We start from the raw sequence: 26,168 nt of genomic DNA, 5'->3' as shown, positions 1-26,168 counted from the left end.
ACAAACGTGTCATGATAGTCGAATCTTTCAATTTGCGTGTGCACTTTTGCCATAAGTTGCGCTTTGTAGCGCTCAATGGATCCATCAACTCAGTGTTTGACTTTATACACCCAACGACAACCAATAGGGTGTTTGTAGGTGTGATTATCTTCCAAAGCATGGATTTCACTTGACATAGCATCGCGCCAATGTGGATATTTGACTGCCTTGCCAAAATGTCTAGGCTCTTCATCGAAAAGAAGATATGATAGGAAAGCAACATGGGATGGAGAATGAAAAGGTTGAAAAATGTCAATGGGCTATCAACCCTTGGAAGAAGCGGGTCTCAGAGTTGGTGATAGACTATGTGATTCCTGTGTGAGGGTCGAACAAACATAATCTATAAGGTAAGATGGTGCAGATCGAACTCGTTGAGAGTGCCGCATGTGTCATGAATCAGTCAGATCTGGATCAATGGGTGGTGATGGATTGGCTGTTGAATTGGGAGTTGAGTAATGAGGTATAGTGGGCAGATCTGGATCGTCAGTCTCAAGTAATAGGAGAGGCATAACAATGGGTATATCATATGTTTCAACATGACCTTGGAGAGGAAAAACTTTTTCATAAAATATTACATCGCGACTAATGAATAATTGTTTTGTCTCAAGATCAAAAAGTTGATAGCCTTTTTGGTTAACTTGATATCCAACAAATAAGCAATGCCTGGTGTGAGCGAAAAAATTATTTTAATGTGTATTGATATTCTTCGCAAAACATAGGCATCCAAATACCTGCAAATGATGGTACTGAGGTTTATTTCTAAAAAGTAATTTATAGGGTGTTTTATTGTTTAAAAGCGGAGAGAGAATATGATTGATCAAGTAAGTGAAAGTGAGAATACATTCACTCCAAAAGGAGGTCAAAAGATGAGATTAAAAACATAAAGCTCTGGCCACTTCTAAGAGGTCTCAATGCTTACGCTCAATCCACCCATTTTGTTGAGGCATTTTGACACATGATTTTTGATGATCTATACCATTTTGATGAAAGAAATTTTAGAAACAACGAGAAGTAAATTTAGTGCCCTGATCACTACATATGCGTTTAACTTAAGATTGAAAAAATTATGAACTAAAGCACAAAAGCATTGAAAACAATAAAAAATTTTAGATTTGTATAACATTAAAAAAACCCAAGTGCAACGAGAAAAATCGTCAACAAATAGTGAGGAAAAACTAGCACCTGAATGAGAAAGCATGTTATAGGGACCCCAACTCTCACAATGGACAAGATCAAAGGGGCGAGCACGTCAACTTAAGCTAGTTTAAAATGGAAGCCATGTTTGCTTAGTATGATGACAAACATCACAAACATGGTTATGATCAAGAACAAAATCTGAGACAAATTTATTCAATAAAGAACTTTGGTCATGTGATGGATGACCCAATCACATATGCCAAAGAATGCCTTTATTTGGTATTGAAACTGTCAAAGCATGATGAGTGTTGGGAAGGATGAGATAATAAAAGCCATGACATAGTCTACCCGCTCCAATCACCATCTTCTTCAAAGGCTCCTGAAAGAGACAAAAAGAAGAAAAGAAAGTATCTATACAAGAAATAGAGGATGCTAGCTTAGGAATGGATAAAAGATTATAATGAAAATTGGGTACATATAAAACATCAACAAGATTAAGATCAGAATAAAGGTTGACATTTCCCATATGAGTAACAATATTTTTTTCACCATTAGGAAGACTAATAGGATGTGGTTTAGATAAAACAATAATATTGAAAAAAAGTTTGAATATGGGGTGTCATGTGATGTGAAGCTCTTGTGTCAATGACCTAGAAAAAAACTAAATAAAATGATGAATTAACTGCAAAGTTGGCGGAGGCTGGTTTGGCATCAACATTAAGCCAAGAAGCAATTTGTCCAAGTTGATCATTCGTAAGCTGTGAAAGAATAGAAGTAATTTTTAATTCAGGTGGATTGGGAAGTGGTGCAGACTCCTATTGAGAGGTTGTATTAACTGATCCATGATATGCACCTTTAGTGTTGGAGTTTGCTTTGGATGATGCGGCGTGTAGCCGTGAAGTGAATAACAACGACTCTTTACGTGACCTAATAGCCCATAATAGTCACATTTTGGTCGGGGCTTATTGTTTTTGAAAAAATGATTGACTGTCATGCGTGACAGATGATATTTAGCTGAAAGTGTTAAATTATCATTAGTGCCCTCACTTAGTGGCATGAGAAGTCGCTGGGTTTCTTCTTGAAGAATCATGGAGTAGACTTTGCTAATATTTGAAAGGAGTTCGATAGTCAAAATGTGACTTTGGATTGCGACAAATGTATCATTCAACTCCATGAAAAATTAGTATACTTTTTCTCACTCAAGACAAGTATTGAAGTCTTTGAATGCACCGCACGTGCATGATGAAAGAGTAGAGTACAAACTGAGTTCATCCCATAGTGTTTTGGGGGTGGTGAAATAAGCAACAAGTGAATTATGCTCCTAGCGGTAGTCGAAAATAAGTTTCTTCAATTGGTAATTTTGATTAGCGTTTTCTTGAGAGAAACATTCTTCTAAATCCACCCAAACATCTCAAACTATGTTCGCATATATGACACTATTAGCGATGTCTTTGGAAAGAGCATTGAGGAGTCAAGACAGGACCATATCATTGTATCAACACTAAGATGAAAAATCGATTGTTGAACTTATTGGCTTTGGGAGAGAGCCATCGACGAATACAAACTTGTGTTTGGCACTCAAAGCCATCTGCATAGCACGCCACCGGGTCGAGTAATTATCGCCTGTAACTTAGTGTTGTTCAAAACCTCACTAATTTCACTGCTGCAAAAGGTCTCAACTGTACTGGCGCTAATCAAACAAAGGACTTTGACTAACATTAAGCTGTAATGGCATGACAGCAATTTAGTTGCGTCATTAGGTTGCAAATGGGTCAGATCAGGGTCGGGTCCGGGTCAGCTTTATCTGTCCATAATGTGTGTTATTTACTTTTAAAATGTTGATGCAGCATTCTTTTTTAGTAGCAACCAAGTGAAGTTTACTCCTAAGGTTGTAGGTCGCTGTTATTCAACTATTCAAGGTGCAAATCTAATTGGGAGTCCTTTTTTAGAAAAAAAAAAAATCAAATTGAGAATCATATTTTCATACATAAAAATGCTCCGGTTGGGCACCTAACCCGAGTCTCTTGAAGACTGTTCAAGCCAAGTCCCTAATCCAATTGGGTGTGGACTTTTTCTCCCAAACCTGGCTTATTTGGATCTGATCCAATAACTTTTTCCATTGACAGTCATTTACTTGATCCCAGATTCGATCCATTGACAGCCCTACATGGTGACATCTCGTCACACTTACTTTAATCAGATCGAGCTTTTATAATCATTTGACCAAACTCTATCTAATCAATTTGCTCCACTAACTAGGAAGTTAATAAAATAGAATTTTTTCCACGAGACAGAGAGAGAGGCCACGGCAATGTTGTCAGTATCGGTGCGGCCTGTACACAGGCCGATACGTATTGTATCGGTAGAAAATCGATATGCATCACCATTGAATTGGTTATTTTTTAATAAATGTCAAAAAAAACTTAAAATTATTTTTTAATATTATTTTAATGGTTTTAACACGTGTTATATTCTGATTGATGCATAATATTTTTAAAATATTTTTTAGCCTGTTCAGAACGATTCACTTAAGTATCAGCCGATTCACTTGAATCGTTGGAGAGCGGATACCGATGCTGACAACAATGGGCGCACACTTTTTGATTCCTAAAAAGAAGGGGAGGATTAATTATCACGTGAAATCACAAGCACTCTTCGAGATTTGCTATAGTTATAAACTGTTGAAAGTTATAAAATAAAAGCACAGGTTATCACGAGTCCACTACCACTCTTGATTACATAAAATGTTGTTCATTAAGCAATATATACGGGCACGTTTGGAAGATGTAGGAAAAGTGATGCAAAATGTGAGTTTTTTTTTTAAAATATATTTTTTATAGGAAACATTCCTCCACGAAGGGTGGTGAAGAAATGTTTTCTACAAGAGAAAATTTATTTTTATACTCTTCACCACCCATCTCTCCACCACTACCACCCATCTCACCACCACTACCACACCACCACCCACCACCCACCACCCACCACCATCCTCTTTCTCCTCTCATTTTTCATATTTTTCTACTATTTTTTTCATGCTATACAAACAAGTGAAACTTTATTTTGAAAAACTTATCATATCACAAATTTTGGTAGGCAAATCTTTTTTTTTTTATGAGAGTGTTGCTTTCTTCCAAACGTGCCCATGATAGTAAAAAACTAAAGATGAGAATGGAGGGGAAGAGAGTGCAATGATAATGAAGAAGACAAAAGAAGGGAAGAGACCGAATGCTTGGTATGATGCAAATATTGCTCATACATGCTCGAACAACTTGCAAGAATCTCTCGCGGTTCCAACCGTTCATTCTATCTCTTACCAACCAAGTCAACCCAGAAATAAAAACCAATTCTATGCTCTCTCGTTCACTCTCTAATATTTATTAAGAACTTTGGCAATCCAACAACTACCCACTCCACAATTATAAAAATAAACGCTCTGTAACCCTTTCATTTTCTTTGTCATATCCTCATTCCCTATGGCACCATGAATTCACATGCTTGCGTGCTACCAAAACGTGCATTACTCACATGCAGGAATGTCTTCCCAAGGTACAAAACAGGTGTTTTGTAGCTTGCATTCTGGAAAACTTATTCCCCAATACAGAGTCCTCTCTCTCTCTCTCTCTCTCTCTCTCTCTCTCTCTGCATCACATGCAGATGCAGGCGAATGGCATGCTCCCTCTTTGTGTGTGTCTTTGTTATCGGCCCGTCTGTTGAAACACTGCATGCCCCTCTACACAGTCTTCTACTAGCTTGTACTGTGTAAACTTATCCCATACCCTTTTTTGTAGAGGCTATCCGCTCTATTGACATTGCTTTGCATACCTCCCCCTTCTCTCTCTCTGCACTAGTTTTACTTTGTCTCTGTATCATTGGATCCATTACCCTCCAGGGTTCCCCTTTATCTTTTACTTGTGCGTTGGTTTTAACCTCTCTGAGATTTCCATCTAAAGACAAAGGACACCAACGTTCACTTATATGACATTTATGCAACACTCCAAGTTTGCCATCCCGTCCTCACAGTAAAGCATCACCCTCTACCTTACTCGCTAATGGATGGGGAGAGTAAACTCCCTTCTTCTCTACCCACTAAATGGTTTGCCTTCTTCTCTCACATTAGTGGAATAGAAAAGTTGGGATTTTTATGGGTCATAGAAGAGTAAAGGTGGAAGTTTGTGGGGTTTCCTTTTGCTGTTTTCCTGAGGGCTCATTGATGGAGTGCATGACTAGAAGGAAGTGTTTTGGTTTTGGGGTTCATTTATTGGTGGTTCTCTGTTTGGGGTTTTGTTCGGTGGTTCTGGGTCAGAATGAGACGTCCATGGTGTATATTGTCACACTAAAGAAGGCGCCAACTATTCACTACTTGTCTGGTTTGAGGAGTACTAGTAATGATTTTAGTCATGTCGAAGCAGACAAATTAACCAGATTACAGACCCGACGGTTAGTCTGTTTTCACTCTAGTTTTTTGGGACGTGATCTCTAGTTGCGTAAATGAGACGATTTGTATAGTGTCTGTAGAAAAAATTTCACCACCATCATCATTCTTCTTGTTTTGATGTGTTTTTGTTTCTTGTTTTGTTGCTTATGTCTTCTATTAAGATTGTTTTTCTTGGAATGGTTTATTGAGTTTTCGTTTTAATGCTTCCGTCATATGCATCATCATCATCTCTCTCTCTCTCTCGGTTACTTCTGTATGGCATTTTTCACATATATATGGAATTTTTACTTGAAATCTTCCATTAGTTATGACTATAATTTTGTCATTTTAAGGTTTTTGCTGTTACTACTTTCTGCCTGCAGAGATAGGCAACTAGTTCGTTTGAGGGTCACATTTGTTTCTGTTCTATGGGGAAGTTTTTTCCGCTTATATTTATGAAATAAATTTACTACTGTTTCAATTGGTAACTGTTTCTAATGATATATAAGGTTTTCATTTGGTTGGGTTATATTAGAAGGTTGAAAACCCTTTTGTACATTTCATTTTTTTTAATCTCTGAGACGTATTTAATTGGAACACTGGTTTGAGCAGTCTACAAATTTGTATGGCTATAATTTATTTGGTTTTGGCTTGATACTCTTTTTTCACAAATTACTAGCATAATACTGTGGCTTCAACTGTAGTCCTTCTTTTAAGCTTACTTGACTTGTTTCCTTTCTTTCTTTATCAGTAATTGTTCAAGGCCTGATCCACGTTATGGTTCTTCTCTAACTCAGTTTCATGATTCACTCCTGAAGGAGACTTTCAAAGGGGAGAGTTATCATAAGCTTTATAGTTACCATTACTTGATAAATGGATTTGCAGTTCTTGTATCCCCAAAGCAGGTAGTCTCTGTTTATAGGGCTTTGACAGATTTTCTACTTTCCGTTTAATAGTTGCTTTACAGTCTCCATGTTGCTATTGAACTTGGTCGTGGTTAGGTTTCATGTTTTTCTATATTCTGACCTCGGCCTCATTGTTCTTCTATGTGCTTAAGAGTTGACTTCTCTATGTAACGCAGCTATAGCTCATTTTCTGTCTTTTTTTCTTCAATTTTCAGTGTTACATGTTTTTATATATGTAAAAAGTGATTTTTGTTTGATAATTGAAATATCTTTGATAATCTGAATCTGGGTCGTCTTGATTTACTTTGTGAGGGGTCAGGTTTTCAACATTTTCCTGAAGATTCTTCTGATTTTTAAATTTGAACAACTGTTTTGCCTGGGCTAAAATTTGTGTTATGCTCAAGCCTGTGATTGTGGCAATCTTGCAACTTTGCATTCAATGGTTTAAGTTCTGGTTGGTGAACATAGTTTTGATCAGCTTTTAGTTATGGTTGTCGTAATGATTTTTCTGAGTTTTAAATTCAATCCATAGCTTGTCCAGGTTAAATTTTGTGTTCTTCTCAAGACTCTGATTGTGGTAATGGTGCAACTTTACCTTCAAAGGTTTAACTATTGTTCTTTTGATCACATCAATTCAAAGTGTTGGTTGGTCACATCCTGACTCCACTACCGGCGTCCTGTCAGTTTTGCTAATCGACCTCAGAAGCTTACACGAAGTCCATGAATAATTTGAGAGGAGGAGAACCTTTTGGTTATGTTGGTTGGTCTTTTTTTCCCTTCTTTTTTGACAAGGAACCCACCAGGATGAAGCCCTAAGTGGCCCCACCCTACAGTGGTAAACCCAAGGAGAGTGGACTGGCCCCACAGTGATGCTTCATGCCTGTCACTGGTGTTGGTTGCTTTTACTAATAGTTCTTTGATAGCTTGATGTCAATGCCCTTTTTTTCCTCAGTTGCTGGTACTCTAGGAGTCCAGACTCCGGTACCAGAGTTCTTTCAGGATGCTAATCGACTTCAGAAACTTACAGAGTCCATTGAGTGACTACCAGTGACCACCAACTGTGGTTGTTGATAAACAAGTTCAACATCGATTTTCTGTCTTACCCAAGTTTAATTTGGATCATTTTTGTGTATTTTGTAGGCAAAGAAGCTTGCAAATAGAAAAGAAGTTGCAAATATGGCTCCTGATTTCTCTGTCAGAACTGCAACCACACATACCCCTCATTTTTTAGGCCTACCTGATGGAGCTTGGGCTGTTGAAGGTGGGCCGAATGTTGCAGGAGAAGGGACAGTGATTGGTTTTATTGATACAGGGATTGATCCCACACACCCGAGTTTTGCTGCTGACAATGTATATCCAGTTCCCCCACAATTTTCAGGTGTTTGTGAAGTTACCAAGGATTTTCCATCTGGTTCTTGCAACCGCAAACTCATTGGAGCTCGCCACTTTGCTGCTTCTGCTATTACTAGGGGAATTTTTAATGCTACTCAAGATCATGCTTCACCTTTTGATGGAGATGGACATGGAACGTGAGTTTTGTTGTCTTCCCTTTATGAAAATGAAAATTTTGGATTCTGAAGTCCATATGCATCACTGTGATTAAGATAAATTCCTGGAAATTAAACCTTTTTTGGTAATTTTCTGTGAATATTTATAAATATTTTAATTTGATTATCTGCAGATCTGTTGTTCTTTTGTCAATCTCCATGACAATATATCTCTTTATAGATTTTATCTATAATCTTATATTGTAAATTTTTTTTTTATGATTACAACAACAACAACAACAACAACAACAACAACAACAACAACTACGCCGTCATCCCAAAACAATTGGGGTCGGCGATATGAACCAACAAGGAAAATCATTCTGAGTCTTCCACATGAATCCTTCTCCTCCATTCTTTTCTATCCAATGCCATGTCTTCGGTGAGGTTCAAAGCATTCAGATCCTTTCTTATCACCTCCATCCATGTCTTCCTAGGCCTACCCCGACCTCTTTTAACTAATATATTTTCCCATTTCTCCATCCTTCTAACTGGAGCATCATTAGGCCTTCGTCAAATATGTCCAAACCACCGTAAACGATTCTCTCTCATCTTATTTTCAATGGGTGCAACGCCTACCTTCTTACGTATCTCTTCGTTCCGAATCTTATCTTTTATTGTATTTCCACACATCCATCTCAGCATACGCATCTTAGCTACACTCATTTTTTGAATATGATGTCTCTTGGCAGCCCAACATTCCGTACCATATAGTAAAGCGGGCCTAATAGTCGTCCTATAAAACTTTCCCTTCAACCGCAATGGCATTCTACGATCGCACAACACTCCAGTTGCACTCTTCCATTTCATCCACCCAACCTTTATCCTATGATTTACATCTCCATCAATTTTTCCATACTTTTAAATGATAGATCCTAAATATTTGAAAGAATCATCCACCGGCATTTCTTGCTCACCAAGCTTCACTACACTCCCATCACTACTTTGTTGCTTATTAAATCGACATTCCATGTATTCTCTCTTACTCTTACTCAACTTAAAACCTCTTGCTTCCAATGTCTATCTCCATAATTCTAACTTAGCATTAACCCCAGCTCTAGACTCATCAATCAAAACAATATCATCAGCAAACAACATACACCATGGCATATTTTCTTGAATTGATCTCGTAAGCTCATCATCACTATAGCAAATAGGAAAGGGCTTAAAGCAGATCCTTGATGTAACCCAACCGTTATAGGAAAATTGGTTGTCACCCCTCCACAAGTGCGGACATTGGTTACTACTCCATACATATCCTTAATTATACTAATGTACTTGAGAGAAACAACTTTCTTCATCATTGTCCACCAGAGAACGTCCCTAGGTACTCTATCGTAAGCTTTCTCCAAATCAATAAAAACCATATGCAAAACTTTGTTCCTCTCTCTATTTCTCTCAATAAGTTGTCTAAGAAGATGTATAGCTTCCATAGTTGATCTTCCAGGCATAAAACCAAATTGATTCTCCGATATTATGACAACCTTCCTCAACCTAGACTCAATCACCCTCTCCTAAAGTTTTATAGTATGACTCATGAGTTTTATACCACGATAGTTTGTGCAATCTTGTATATCACCATTATTCTTATATAGAGGCACCAAAGTACTCTTCCTTCACTCATTAGGCATCTTATTTGTCCGCCCAATCTTGTTAAAAAGATTTGTCAACCATTCTATACCTTTCTCTCCCAAGCATTTCCAAGCCTCGATAGGTATACCATCTGGGCCAACTACCCTTTTTGATTTCATTTTCTTCAAAGCCTCTGCAATTTCTTTCTTTTGAATCTTGCGCATGAAGTCACGATTCATCTCATGAAAAGGAATGGAAAAGTCTCCAAGATCCTGAGCATGACTTTCATTAAATAGCTTATCAAAATAATCTTTTCATCTCTCCTTAATCTCCTCATCTTTGACTAAAACCCTTTGTGTTTCATCTTTGATACATCTAACCATACCCAGATCCCTCGATTTCCTATCTCTCATCTTTGCAAGCCTATAAATATCCTTCTCGCTCTCTTTGGTATCCAACTTGTCATAAACTTCCTTATATACCTTATCCCTCGCGTTCCAAACTACTTTTTTTAGCTTCCTTCTTTGCTATCATATACTTCTCCAAATTCTCATTATCATGACTTTTACTTAGATTTCTATAACACTCTCTTTTAACCTTAATAGCTAATTTGACATCCTCGTTCCACCACGATGTATCCTTACCTAGCGGTGCACCGCCTTTAGACTCACCCAATACCTCCTTAGCCACCTTTCTCATGCCACCCGCTATCTTATTCCATATAGATTCTGAATCCTCCTCGAGACACCAATCAACTTCCTTAACTACCCGCTCTACAAACATTCTTTGTTTAGCTCCTTTCAGTGCCCACCACTTAATTCTACGGTCTATCCTATGTCTATCCCTTTTGCGACATTGTCTAATTCTAAGATCTAAAATTAAGACTCTATGTTGTGTAGCTACACTTTCTCCCGGTATAACCTTACAATCGATGCAACAACCCCTATCTCTCTTTCTAAGTAGGAAAAAATCTATCTGACTCGTATTAACCCCACTATTAAATGTTACTAGGTGAGACTCCCTCTTCCTAAACCAAGTGTTTGCTAAGATCATATCATAGGACAAACCAAAATCTAAAATCCTTTCTCCACTTTCGTTTCTTTCTCCTATACCATAGCCTCCATGGATACTCTCAAATCCATCCCTACTAATGCCTACATGCCCATTAAGGTCACCGCCGTTTGAAAAGCCTTTCTCCATAAGATATCCCTTGTACTACTCCATCTAAATCTTCCCAAAATTGACGCTTAATGGAATCATCTAAACCTACTTGAGGTGCATAAACACTAATAATATTAATAATATCCGTACCTAATACTAATTTAATAAGTAAAATCCTATCACCCTTCCTACGGACCTCAACTACATTATCTATAAACTCACGACTTATAACAATCCCTACTCAATTCCTATTCTTATTTATTCCTGTATACCAAATCTTATATCGCCAAGGTTCTATCACTTTTGCTTTCTCACCTACCCATTTGGTCTCTTGTAGACATAAAATATCAATCTTTCTCCTACACATAACATCTACTAAATCTACCAACTTACCAGTTAAAGACCCTATGTTCCAAGTGGCTAACCTAATTTTATGGTCTTGGACTAACTTCTTTACCCCCACCCGTCCAACAAAGTGAGGGAACCCTTGCCTATTTGACACCACACCCGGGCGCCGGTGTGACGCATCGCTTCCGGGCGACGACCTAGCAACCCTTGCCCATTTATCACTGCCTCCGGGCCTATAGAGTACAACGCGTCGCTCAGTAGGGAACGCCCCAACGAAATTCTCATATTGGTTCATATTCATAGGGTATGACTAAGTTTTTATGCTGGCTGTCACAGGCCTACCACAACCCTCCTCCTTTATACGGGCTTGGGACCAGCATATTCATAGGGTATGACTAAGTCTTTTATGATTAAACATAAAAATAGAACTTCCTAGTTTTGTCCAATGACGGAATAAGTATCACTTATGCAGTTTTAAGTACTAGTTCTTTTTTTTCTTTTCATTTGCAATTATGAGATACTTTTTTCTTCTATATTTAGTTCCTTATGGAGGGGAACCTAATTATTTCTCTTTGATGTGCAGTCACACAGCCTCCATTGCAGCTGGGAACCATGGGATTCCTGTGATTGTTGCAGGCCATCATTTCGGTGATGCAAGTGGCATGGCACCTCGTGCACAGTAATTAATCACATTGCTTTCTGGTTGTGATTAGCTAATCATTTTTTTGCAAGGGATGACAAATATCCATTCTTCTATTGCAGCCTTGCTGTGTACAAGGCTCTTTACAAGAGCTTTGGAGGCTTTGCTGCAGACGTGGTTGCTGCCATAGATCAGGTCTGTGGCAAAATTTACTGTTACTGACCATTCTTTTATGTGATTTCACTATGCCAGTGTCTCCACCTTTGTTTGGTTGATTCGTTTCATCAATTGAATGTGTCTGTTCACGTGAAAGTTTCTAGATCTAGTCCTTTGAATTTTATGTGCTCCAAGTGGGGTGGAGATCATGGCTTATAATATGGAAGGAAATAGTGTGGAAAAATAATATAAAGCTAAGGTGTATTGATTAGTTTCAGATGTCCTTAATGTTGTTATCAAATGATTTTTCAAACAATATAATGGTATTCTTAGTTTGCTAATCGCTTTTCATGCTCATGGTAAATTCTGATGCATGAACAAATAATCCCAAAACTTGCTTGATTGTAATGTCATCTGACCTAAACCTGCATCTATAGTTTTATAAATGTTTAGGCTATATTGGCTAATTGGTTACATAATTGCTGCTATATCAATCTGTTGGTTCAAAATTAATGTGCTGCCATGGCCATTCTTTTTCAGTGCTTGGTCTTTCATCTACGATTACCAGTTATCTTTTACCAAAATCTGATCTTCTTTCTTCATCTAAGCAACACAGACTCTTCTAACAGGGAAACACACCCACGTCCATGGTTGCCAGTCGAGGAAGTGGGAGCGGGAAGCGATACGGGAAGCGGGAGCGGGAAGCGAGGCACTTAAAATTTAGGAAGCGGGAAGCGTGGGGCGACTTAGAAGCGAATCACGAACCGTTTCGGAAGCGACCTAGGAAGCGAACTAGGAAGGGAGGGGGAAGCGAAAAAAGAAGAAAAAAATAAAAAATAAGATGAAAAAAGAGGGAAGCGTGGGGGAAGTGCGCTTCCCATAAAAGGGAAACGGGCTTCCCAAAAAAAGGGGATGCTTCTCCACGCGTTTCGGAAGCGCAACGTTTCGCACTTCCGAAACGCGTATCGGCTAAGCGCGCTTCCCCTACTGTAGGGGCGCTTCCGGTAACTCTGCCCATGTCACACCCGCACCGATGCGGGTGAGATACTTGGACAAGCTTCCTTTGTGTCAGGTGAAGTCAACCACACTAAGGTCTATTTATGTTCACAAGTAGGTTCGGTTAACCCTAACCAAGTCCAGATTTATCTACACACACATATGAAATATGCTAAATGAAACATGTTAAATGGTTTTTTAGGTTTTTTTGACTAATTTTTAAGTTTTGGCTGTACAGATCTGATCTATGGACTTGATTTTATAGTGATCAGCTCTTGGAGCGTTCGATTCCAACACATGGGTGGGTTTTTATAAGGTTCGAAAAATCAATGGTCCAAAATCTTTGTAAAATTTTGAGGCTCCAAATATCATTTTTCATCGAAAACACATGATCCAGGTGTGGATTCCTAGTAAATCGACCATGCCCAACACATTTATGGGGTTGGAACCACGAAAAAACATGTTTCATTTAGCATATTTCATTTAACACAGATGTATTAGCCTATATATACATATATCCGTGTCAGAAATATCAACCTGCAAGAGATAAAAGTGAGGTAAAGAGAGAAGAGAGAGAAGAGAGGAGTCGGCGGCAATAGGGTTTTCCCTTTTCACTTATTATTTATAAGTGTTATACAGGGTATAACATTACACAAGTAATAAAAATAAATTACAAACATGCCACCGCCCATGCATCTTAAGATGGATCCTTGGAATGTGGTGCGGGTCGGATCCATGATCCAAAACTAACAACCTCCCTCAAGTTGAGTATGGTCTTTGATCATGCTCAACTTGTCTTTGAGTGCCCAAAACTGATGAGTGGATAATCCCTTGGTAAAGATGTCAGCAACTTGCATATCTGACCGAACATATGCAGGTTCAATTTCTTTTTCTTCCACCTTTTGTCTAACAAAGTTTGATCGATCTCGATATGCTTCGTGCGACAATGAAGGATGGGATTGAAGGCAATATTAATAGCATTCTGATTATCGCAAATAAGCATAGAGGACAAGATCGGTTCTTGTAATTCTTGCAGTAGATGTCTCACCCATGTAACATCGGCTGTTCCTGCTGCCATTGCACAATACTCTGCTTCAGTACTAGATCGCGCCATTGCCTTTTGCTTCTTGCTACTCCATGTTACAATATTATTGCCGATAAGAATGCAATACCCCGAAACTGATCTGCGCTCGTCAGGATCACCAGCCCAGTCCGCGTCTGTGTAGGTGAATAGTCGATGCCCTGACGTATAAGCTATGTCCTTGGTATACATCAAGCCATCTCCAATCGTACCCTTTAAATACCGAAGGATCCTTTTTACTCCTTCCATATGTACATCTGTAGGAGCATGCATAAACTGTGAAGCTTGATTGACAGAGTATGCTATGTCAGGCCTAGTGAATGTTAAGTATTGTAACATCCCTACAACTCGACGATACAAAGTAGGATCATGATAAGTAGTGCCGTCTTTAGCACTTAGCTTATGATTTAGAAGGCAAGGTGTGCTAATTGGTTTACAATTCTCCATCCCTATAGCAAGTAAAATATCAATAGTGTACTTATGTTGGCTCAATGTAATAGTCTCATGTCTACTATCAACTTCCACACCCAAAAAATATCGCAAGGGACCCAAGTCTTTCATCTTGAATTTAGCCATCAACATAGACTTAACCCAAGATATGTGAACCTCATCACTCTCGGTAATAATGATGTCATCAACATATATAAGCACCCAAACAATAGCTGAATCACTTTTGAATATGAACAATGAATGATCTAGAACACTTTTAGTGAACCCATGATGCTGGATCTCCGTGGAAAAACTTTCAAACCATGATCGAGAAGCTTGTTTCAAGCCATAAATAGAGCGTCGAAGTTTACATACCCAATTGGATGAATCATGCATGCTATAACCAGGTGGCTGCTCCATGTAAACTTCTTCCTTTAGTTCACCATGCAGAAAAACATTTTTAACATCAAGTTGACTGAGTGACCATCCATGTTGTAACGCCAATGCAATGATAATCCTGACGGTGCCCAATTTTACTACTGGGCTGAACGTTTCATCGTAGTCCTGCCCATACTGCTGTGTAAAGCCTCGTGCAACCAGACGAGCCTTATAGCGCTCAACACTGCCATCCGGTTTGTGCTTGATCTTGTGCACCCATTTGGATCCTACAACATTCTTGTTATCTGGTCTTGGTACAATTTCCCATGTATTGCATTCATGCAATGCTTCCATTTCCTCATTCATCGCCTCTACCCAGGCACGGGAATGTATAACCTCATGAAAAGAGGAAGGTTCTGTTTCTTTGGACACTCTAGTTAGAAATGTTTAAAAATCCAAAGAGAAATTGTTATAACTTACCCAGCGATCTATAGGATGTCTAATCCGAGTGGAACGTCGTAGAGGAGTCTCATCATTGACTGGATGAGCTCTACGAGAATAAACAAGACCAAAAAAACGTGAGGATGTTGTTGTAGGAGGAATGTCTTCCATATGTGGTTCCACATCGAAAGTATAAGGTTCATTGTCTGTCAATAGAGATGAATCCTCATAAGGCAACGAGTCATATAAAAATGAGTCACTGAGCCAAGGATCATAACTGTCTTGTGTATCTGTGGAAGATGAACCCAGAGTGTCAAAATTTTCATCATAAAAAACAACATTTCTAGATACTCGAATTTTGCCTGTATGAGGATCATAACACCTGTATCCCTTATAGTCATCTGCATACCCAAGAAACTTGCACTGTACAGCTCTGTCGTGAAACTTATTTCTCAATGAATGATCAATATGAACATAACATACACAACCAAAAGGATGTAGTTCTTCATATGATGGATGACAATTATAAAGAACAAAATACGGAGAATTATCTTCAAGGATGGTCATGGGCAACCTGTTGATAACGTAAACAACTGTATAGAAAGCCTCTGTCCAAAGAGAGAAAGGAATACCCACAGTATTCATCATGCTCAAGGCTGTCTCAACAATATGCCTGTGTTTTCTATCAGCTACTCCATTTTGTTGAGGGGTATGAGGGCAAGAAATGTTACGTGTAATGCCATGCTCCTTCAAATACAACAACAACAACAACAACTACGCCTTCATCCCAAAACAATTGGGGTCAGCGATATGAACCAAAAAAGAAATTCATTTTGGGTCTTCCACATGAATCCTTTTCCTCCAATCATTTCTATCCAATGCCATGTCCTCGGTGAGGTTCAAAGCATTCATATCCTTTCCTATCATCTCCATCTAAGTCTTCCTAGCCCTACCCCGACCTCTTTTAACTAATATATTTTCCCATTTCTCCAACCTTCTAACTGGAGCATCATTAGGCCTTCGCCGAATATGTCCAAACCACCGTAAACGATTCTCTCGCATCTTATTCTCAATGGGTGCAACACCTACCTTCTTACGTATCTCCTCGTTCCGAATCTTATCTTTTATTGTATTTCCACACATCCATCTAAGCATCCGCATCTCAGCTACACTCATTTTTTGAATATGATGTCTCTTGGCAGCCCAATATTCTGTACCATATAGTAAAGCAGGTCTAATAGTCGTCCTATAAAACTTTCCCTTCAACCGCAATGGCATTCTACGATTGCACAACACTCCAGTTGCACTTTTCCATTTCATCCACCCAACCTTATCCTATGATTTACATCTCCATCAATTTCTCCATACTTTTGAATGATGGATCCCAAATATTTGAAATAATCATTCACCGGTTATCTTGCTCACCAAGCTTCACTACACTCCCATCACTACTTCGTTGCTTACTAAACCGACATTCCATATATTCAGTCTTACTCTTACTCAACTTAAAACCTCTAGCTTCCAATGTCTGTCCCCATAATTCTAACTTAGCATTAACCCCGGCTCTAGACTCATCAATCAAAACAATATCATCAGCAAACAACATACACCACGGTACATTTTCTTGAATTGATCTCGTAAGCTCATCCATCACTATCGCAAAATCATGGGATATGTATTCTCCCCCATCACACTGGAAATATACAACATTGGTATTGAATTGGTTTTGAACTAGTGCATGAAACTGTTTGAACAACTTGAAAACTTCATGTTTGTTTTTCATGAAGTAAATCCAACTAAAACGAGTGTAAGAGTCAAGAAAGAGTACATAATATCGAGATTCAGAAAGAGAGGCAGTGGGCGCAGGACCCCAAACATCTGAGCATATAATCTTAAAAGGCTTTGTTGCTCTTTTATTGATACTATGAAAAGGAAGTACATGACTTTTGCATAAATGACAACTTGGACATTTTGACTCTAAACTGACTGCGGGTATTAAACCTTTAGCAGACAACTTGTCAAGAAAAACTTGACTACAATAACCCAAACGAAGATGCCATAAGTCTGGCTTATTAAGTTTCAAGACTCTAGATGAAGAACTATGATCTGTAGATCGACTCAAAAATGTTGGAAAGGAAGAAGCTGAGGAAGCCACGGCTACGGAAGACGACGTCTTCAAAGGCACATGAGATTCTTCAAAGACGTACATGTTCCCGCGCCGTTCACCTTTAGCGAGCGTCTTCTTGGTGTGAAGATCCTTAAGATAAACAGAAGGAGTAAATTCAATGGAAGAATTTGTTTCATCAACTAATTTTGACACAAATAGAATATTCTTTTGAATAGCAGGTGTAAGACATTTGACAAGGGTAATTGAGATTCAAGCAAAGAAAGGGAGACATTTCCAGTGTGAGAGATGGGGTGGTGAGATCCATCTCCTATGACTATAGTGCCATTTCCAGTGTAAGGAGTCAAGTGAGAAAGTTTACCTGCATCAGAAGTAACATGTGCTGCTGCCCCTGAATCAATATACCATATACCTTCATCATTTTGGCGCAAGTTCATCTGATTGAAAGTAGTCATAAGGATATTTTGTACGTCCTGTGGAAGAACCTGTCCCTGAGGAGTGCGCGCAAACGTCTGAGTTGCCTTCTGCCCTGACCTACTATCTGGCCTCCCTGTTTTGTTCTGGTTCTGAGGATTGTACCAGCAATTTGCTTTAACATGTCCCCGCTTATTGCATAGAAAACAAGTAGGAACACGTCCCCCTCGTGGTACACTGCCTGAGCCAATGCCCCCTCCACCTGGTGTAGGTAGTAGTCCTCCTTTGTTCATAGGTGTTCCATTGGGACGAGGAGGAGTAAATAAGACTCCTGTTTGAATAGGCGTATGTGCCATCATCACAGGATGAGCATCATCTGACGCGTGTTCCTGATTTAAGCTGACCTCATATTGCAAAAGCTTAGATTGAAGATCATCAAAACATGGAAGAACTGAGACAACCTGGAATGCCGTGCAAAACATGCGATATTCAGGTCCAAGGCTACCTAATACTTGTTGTACCATATCCTTATCTGATACAGGGCTTCCAATGGCAACTAACTGATCTGTAATCACCCTGACATCCCCCATGAACTCTGTAATAGATTTGTTTCCTTTTCGCATGGATTGGAATTGCCACTTGAGTTGCAAAGCTCGAGATTCAGAAACCTGAGAAAAGGAATGAGCTAGTCCATTCCACAACTCGGCAGCAGATTGATCATCAGAAATAGTTTGTAAAACACGATCAGAAAGTGTGGACGTTATGTAAGCAACTAATGTCTGATCCCGTTGTACCCATATGTCATAAGCAGGATTGGTGGTTCGAAGTTGACTCACCTTCCCATCTTCACCTGTTATTTCTTGCATGATATGTGTAGGTGGGGCGGGTGATCGCCCATCTAGTTGCCCATAAGGACCATGACTGCGAATAAAGGGCACAATCTGACGCTTCCAAAGTAAGTAATTATCATGGGATAACTTGTGGGTCATGAAGTGAGTAAGAAAACTAGGGTTAACTTGGAGTCCATGGATTATATGAAGAATGAGATGCAATAACAGATAGGAAATAGGAATGGGATGATATCAAAATAGAATGCTGACTGTTCTGACAGTGCGTGTGCTGAAAATAATCTCAGTGCCTTCGTCACACAGGGAAGTAGTGACGTGTGAACCAGAAGAATATTGAACAGAAAATATATTGAGAGAAAAACAACAATGCTGTGTGCTGAAAATGATAGTGACGTGCGAACCAGAAAAAAATTTGACAGAAATATTTTTGGGGAGAAAAACAAAGATTCGACAGACTGGAATGTAGTATTAGGACGTGTGTACCAGAAAAAAAATATTGAAGATGAAAAGAACCAAAAGAGAAACTAGAATGACGTGAAGGAGGATTAAGAAAAAGAGAAAGAAATAAATCTGATTAAGGAAAAGGGACAGAAAATAAATCCTACGTCCTTTAGAAGCACATGCTGGTCCTTATAGGTCTTCTAGATGATTGATTTCCGCGCCTGTGCTCTGATACCATGTCAGAAATATCAACCTGCAAGAGATAAAAGTGAGGTAAAGAGAGAAGAGAGGAGTCGGCGGCAATAGGGTTTTCCCTTTTCCCTTATTATTTATAAGTGTTGTACAGGGTATAACATTACACAAGTAATAAAAATAAATTACAAACATGCCACCGCCCACGCATCCCAAGATGGATCCTTGGAATGTGGTGCGGGTCGGATCCATGATCCAAAACTAACAATCCGCACCCCCACACCCAAGTTTTTTGAAATTGTTGTGTCGCACCCTATGCACCTGCAATCGTATCCACATCCGCACCTGCACCTATGCGACATGGTTTTTCATCCAACCTAGAACCTTTTGCGACTGCAGTCAGATTTGTTTCCACATTGTCATGGTTGGTATAATAAGATCAGATTCACCTTGAAAACAATGAATCATCAAATCCACGTAGACTGAAAGACATAATCTGCATTGAATGGAAGAAAGTAGCGCATGTGTACTGGCTATAACTGGAACCAGGTATGAAAAAAAAAGTAGGTTCCAACATACATCGAATCATATTTTGGTGATCCAACAGTAAAAAATAGGTGGCATCCAGAAAATGGAAAAAAAAGGATATTTTAGTTTTGCAAAATTTAAACCGGTTCTTCAAAAGATTGATATTCTAATTTGGGGGAATGATTTCTTAAGGAACCTTGGCTTCTGGAGAGGAGGGTAGGCTACTCTCTACATGTTTATCATGGGCATTTCATAATTTGCTTTGAGAGAGGGATTTTTCATATCTAGGGATGGTAAATAAATTGTATTCATGTTTACCAAAAAAAGTAAATCATATTGATGACCATGCTTATTCCTTTTTTGTATATAAGTTTAGTTCATTGACCATTGAAGAACCAAGCTTCTCTAAGCTGACATGTGAATCAATCCTGATAGCCAATGTTTCAAAGCTAATTCTTCTACTTGAAGTCCTATGCAAGTAACACAAAATATCTCCTTGTATTGTTTGTTATATCAAGCTATTCATGTCTCTAGAATTTTTATGCTGGGAACTTTTTTCTAGGGATTAAGTTGTCAGAGGGTAGATGTCAAGCTAAAAAAGCTGACTAGAACAAATAATTACAAAGATATCATTTCGATATGTGCATCAGAAGTGGATACATGAATCTTGTGAAAAATGATATTATCTAGTGATCTATATATAGCTAGGTAAAACTCCAAAATTCTCAGGCATAGGATTACCTTTGAAGTAAAAAAACCCAAGTCATCAAAAGAAACACACATGAGATTATGAAAATAAGAAGCTTCAAGTTCACACACATTGACAACACCTGAAACATCATAGGGAATATCTTGTCACTAAAACCTGAGTTGCCAGTTGAGGAAGCGGGAGCGAGAAGCGATACGGGAAGCGGGAGCGGGAGCGGGAAGCGAGGCACTTTCAAAAATGTAGGAAGCGGGGAAGCGTGGGACCACTTAGAAGAAAATTATGAACCGTCTCAGAAGTGAACCAGAAGCGACCTAGGAAGCGAACCGGAAGTGAGGGGGAAGCGAAAAAATGGAAAAATGGGGAAGCGTGGGGGAAGCGCGCTTTCCATAAATGGGTCCCATAAAAGGGGGACGCTTCCCCACACATTTCGGAAGCGCGATGTTTCGCACTTCCGAAGCGTGTATCGGGGAAGTGCGCTTCCCCATTATCCTAGGCGCTTCCGGTAACTCTGACTAAAACACAAAGGTCAAAACCACATGCCCTCACACGATTGGCAGGTTTGTACCAATTATGCATTTGTGATCGTTGATCATAGTACCTCCTTAGTTAGTAGGCTAAGCAGTCAAAAGCGCCAACCAGCATCTAGGCAAAAGACATTGTCATTCATGACTGGGTCTGGATCTTAGGATCCAAACCCAATTTGTTTTATTTAAACACATGCTCATTAATGGCATGTTGTAATTCTAACATATAACATATCATGAAATGGGTATTTTCATACCCTAATTTTGTATCTGTATATACTCAATGAGAAGCAGCCACATACCCTGAATTGGGTATTCTCACACAGCCATCATAGTGTCTCTCTCCTCTCTAACCATTTTCTCACATGGTATCAGAGCACCGGGCGTATTTTGAAGATCTGATTGTTCTTATGAGCCTCTCTAACGTCTTCCAAGGTATCTCTCAAATCTGAACTTACCTATTCTTTGTTTTCTTTATTCTTTCTGAATCCTTTTTAAGCCAACGTACTTACCTCCAACATATTTTCCTATTTCTAAAATCTGCATCATATCTCTCTCTTCACCCATCAGATCTGATAGTTTCTCTCCTTATTCTCCTTATTCTTCTACTCTCCAACGTATTCGTTTATTCCCTATTTTGATCTTTTGCGTGATTTCACAAGTTGATATCACGTCCATATCGTTCTTCTTTTTCTTCAGATTGACGTAAGACCAGATTCAGATCTGAGTAAAATCTCAGATCTCTTTCTTCTCGGATTTCTTTTCTTCTATTTATTTTTTGCATTTTTTGAAAAGAAAAACACGTTACATTCAAATAACGTGTTTTTGTTTTGCATTTTATTGACTGATCTTTATTCAGATCAGTTTACTGCATAACCTAGGTTTCTGTCTCTGGTCTTCTGTAAAAAAAAAAGAAAAAAAAGAAGGCAGCCGAGTTCTCTGAAATTACATATTGGTTCTGAAATTTATTTCTGAATTTTGTTTGCTAGTCTTTTACTCTAAAATTACATATTTGTTTTGAAATTACTCCTTTTATTCTACTCCACTCTTATTTCTAATTCTCCCTTGCTTTCACCTTCAATCGCCTATGGATTCTTTTTCTTCCCCTCAATCTGGCCTTTCTTCCAACTTTCTTAGCCAACTTGTACATGAAAAACTGAACAATTCTAATTTTCTCACCTAGAAAAGACAAATCATCCCCTTCATAGGAAGTCAGGATCTTTCTGGACATCTAGATGACTCTGTTTCTGTTCCTCTAGAGTTCATATCACAAGATGATAAGACTGGGGAGGGTGACACTTTCATTACTTTTGTTAGAAATCCAGAGTATATATCTTGGATGAAGCGAGATCAGACTTTGGTTGCCTACATCACTTCCACCCTGTCTCAGGAGGTGCTTGTGGCAATCCCAGATGACTGCACAACTATGCAGTTATGGCATCGTCTTGTTCAAATATATTCTATGTTTCTCAGGCTAGAGTTTTATTTTTAAAGAAAGAGTTTCAAATGCTGAGAAAGGACTCCATGACTGTCATGGAATACTTAAACAAAATAAAGACTATCACGGATCAGTTGGCAATCGTGGGTTGCGCGGTCAATGACAAAGATATGGTGGCAAACTTTGAGCGGGCTGGGACTCGATTATCATTTGATGATTACTTCCTTCCTGTGTTTGCCAGACTTACCTACATTTGAAGACCTTCATGCTAAGCTCTTACACTATGAGATGACTTTAAAGGGATTCTCTAGAGGTAATCACAATCCCATTGGAGCACAAGACGTTCTTTCCACAAGGGTTACCTATGGTCGAGGACATGGCAGGTATGAATCTTGAGAAAGGGGAGGTCAAGTGAGGAATGGACAAGGAGCTCGTGAAATATTACCTACTCCCAGTATGCCTCCTAATCTGCAAAGGACAACACCTACCTGCTTTCTCTGCAACAAAAGGGGGCACATAAAGGCAAATTGTTGGTTTAACCCGCAAAATAGAGGCAAGCAACTGGAGACAAGAAAGGGAACATACATTGAAGAATAGTGGAGAAGTCAAAGAATTGCTATTATTTGCCTTGACTGAATTGGATATCAAACAGAATGATCAAGGCACTTGGTATGTTGATTCTGGTGCAGCCACTCGTGTCACTGGTGATGCTGGTAAGCTCCTAAATCTTGTTCCTTATGTTGGTAGAAATAGTATAGTCACTGGAGATGGGTCTCACCACCATATTTCGCACATTGAAAATTCTGTAATTCTTATGTCCAACTCTTCTCTTGCTCTTTCAAATGTCATTCATGCTCCTAATATCAAGAAAAATATTGTTTTTGTCTCTAAGCTTGTAGATGACATTAATGCTTCAATTGAGTTTACTCATTTTTTTTGTTCGTGTTAAAGACCTTCACACAAGGGAAATATTGTTTCTGTCTCTAAGCTTGTAGATGACATTAATGCTTCAATTGAGTTTACTCATTTTTTTTGTTCGTGTTAAAGACCTTCACACAAGGGAAATGTTCGTTGAAGGAAAACGTCAAGGAAATATGTACGTGTTCCAAGAGAATTCTTTCTCTCGTGTTGAGCCTGTTGATTCCATCTTGAAGCTCATATCATCATCTTAAGTTCCTCCTGAGAGTGTTTTTAATCTTTCTAAATGTATTGAGCCGAATCTTTGGCATGGTCATATGCATCATTATAGTAGTCGATTTATTGATAAGCTTGTTTCAAGTAGTCTTATTTCCAAGTCAAGTTTAAATTTAAGTGTCGATAATAAAAAATGTTCTAGTTGTCTTCAGTGTAAGAGTCACGTTCTTCTTTTTCATTCTATTAATAAAAGAGCTTCAAGACCATTTGAAATTATATGTTCTGATGTTTAGGGTCCGACTTCAGTTCCTTCCATGTCTGGCACTAGATATTATCTCATCTTTGTTGATAGTTATTCTCGATATACATGAATATTTTTTATGAAAAGTAAATCTGAAACCTTCAAGTTGTTTCAGAATTTTCATTCTTTTGTTCAAAATCAATTCTTTGAGAATATTATTTGTTTCCAATGTGATGAGGGGTTAAATTCTCTTCAAATGACTTTATTAGTTTCCTCCAGACAAATGGAATAAGTAGGCAGATGTATTGCCCTCGTACACCTCAACAGAATGAGATTGCTGAACGGAAGCATCGTTATATTGTTGAGAGTGTAATGAACATGATGCATGATAGTAATCTTCCAGTTACCTTCTGGGAAGAGGCTTTTCATACAACAATCTATGTCATAAATCGATTGCCAATGAACATCTTGGAAAACAAATCACCCTATTTCTCTTTGCATGGTGTGCATCCAAATTATCATGATTTGCGTATATTCGGATGTGTATGTTATGTTCATGTTGACAGTTCAATGCGGCACAAGTTTCAGGATAAGGCCCTAAAGTGCAGATTTGTGGGGTACGCTGATGATTACAAAGGCTACAAATGCTATGATCCCGTGAGCAAGCGCATCAAAATATCTAGAAATGTTATGTTTGACGAATCAAATTTTGGTCATAATGCTAACACTCCTCCTGAAATTGAAGTTTATCACCCTTGGTTGAACTAGCATTGATGATGTTTGTTCTTCTAAATGTAATAAAAGCGATGAGGGAAATGAGGAACCATACCTCAAATATACAAGAAAACTACTGCTGCGCAAAGGACTCAGGAAAGTGTGATTTCTGAACCACTATTGACTCCCGAAAGATATAAAGGCATTGTTTACTCTCGACGTGAGAAGAAGATTCCTCCCCGTCATAGAACTGCCTTTCCACTTACAGATCTTGTTGTCGAGGAAATCTAGAAGAGTATAGGAAGGGAGGAAGAAGAGAACTCATGAAGAGAACTCGTGCTTTCTGGGAATCAGCAACCTCTCTTTCATTCAATGGGCTGCGGTAAACTTTAATGATATTAAATAGGGTTATAACCTTTTTACAAGGACATAATTGCCCTGTATAAGAAAAGTAAAATAAACATTATAAAACACGATATGGATCCAATAAGGGATCCAGATCCAATTCATATTCTAATACCCTCCCTCAAGTTGTGCATGGGAGTAAACCATTTACAACTTGTTCTTCAGATACCAGAAATGGTTCCTTGTGAGACCTTTTGTGAACACATCAACAACTTGGTCTTCTGAAGACACATAAACTGGTTCAATTTCTTTGTCTGCTATCTTTTGTCTGGTGAAATGTTGGTCAATCTCGATATGCTTGGTCCGACTGTGATGGACAGGGTTGATTGCAATTTGTATGACACTTTTATTATCACACGTAAGCTTTGAACTTGAGACATTCTCTCCCATCTCTGCAAGTAGATGCCTAATCCAGGTCACTTCAACTGTGGCAGCTGCTATAGATCTATACTCAGCTTCTGTGCTAGATCTTGCCACAACCTTCTGTTTTGTGTTGCTCCATGGAATAAGATTTTTTCCAATAAAAACACAGTACCCTGAAACAGATCTCCTTTCATCTGGGTTCCCTACCCAGTCTGTATCTGTGTACGCCAATATCTCATGTTTTGGCGTACCACATGAAGACTGAACATATGTGAGTCCATCACCCACTGTGCCTTTTAGATAGCGAATAATACGTTTGACGACATCCATGTGACCAGTTTTCAGTTCATGCATGAACTGAGATACTTGATTTACAGAATATACGATATCTGGTCTGGTAAAAGTGAGGTACTGTAACATACCCACTATACTGCGGTACTTGCTTGCATCAGGATACAACTCACCATCACAAATGCTGAGCTTTTGATTGACAACACTGAGTGTAGGCAGAGGTTTACAATCTGTTATTCCTGCTTTGGCCATAAGATCAAGAGTGTATTTGTGTTGAGTCAATGACATTTTTTCATCCTGTCTGTCCACCTCTACACCAAGAAAATATCTTAGTTTCCCAAGATCTTTCATCTTGAACTGCATACTTAGTAGCACTTTAATTCGCTGAATGTGATCAGGAGCATTACCAGTGATTACGATATCATCAACATATATGAGTAGGAAGACCACAGTGGTTCCATCCTTGTATATGAATAGAGAATGATCTAGTTGGGACCGGATGAAACCGTGGTTCTGAATTTCTAAGGAGAAGCTTTCAAACCAAGATTTGGAGGCTT

The 26,168-nt window shown here is 38.7% G+C and overlaps 1 protein-coding gene across 1 annotated transcript in view; it reads left to right on the top strand.

The window, feature by feature from the left end:
• Positions 1-391: 391 nt before the first annotated feature.
• The window catches only part of LOC149822617 (subtilisin-like protease SBT2.2), a 35,612-nt gene continuing 9,835 nt past the window's right edge, over positions 392-26,168 (top strand). Inside the window, exons 1-5 of the mRNA XM_089980330.1 lie at positions 392-499; positions 7,408-7,476; positions 7,636-8,024; positions 11,707-11,802; positions 11,886-11,958. Coding sequence (XP_089836456.1) covers positions 392-499; positions 7,408-7,476; positions 7,636-8,024; positions 11,707-11,802; positions 11,886-11,958 — 735 coding nt within the window. The remainder of the gene's footprint in view (positions 500-7,407; positions 7,477-7,635; positions 8,025-11,706; positions 11,803-11,885; positions 11,959-26,168) is intronic.

Source organism: Nuphar pumila, chromosome 11 (genome assembly GCF_984573655.1).
Source record: "Nuphar pumila chromosome 11, dmNupPumi1.hap1.1, whole genome shotgun sequence".
NCBI lineage: Eukaryota > Viridiplantae > Streptophyta > Magnoliopsida > Nymphaeales > Nymphaeaceae > Nuphar > Nuphar pumila.
The sequence above is the reverse complement of the archived record's forward strand: the minus strand, read 5'-3'. Positions and strand labels throughout refer to the sequence as shown.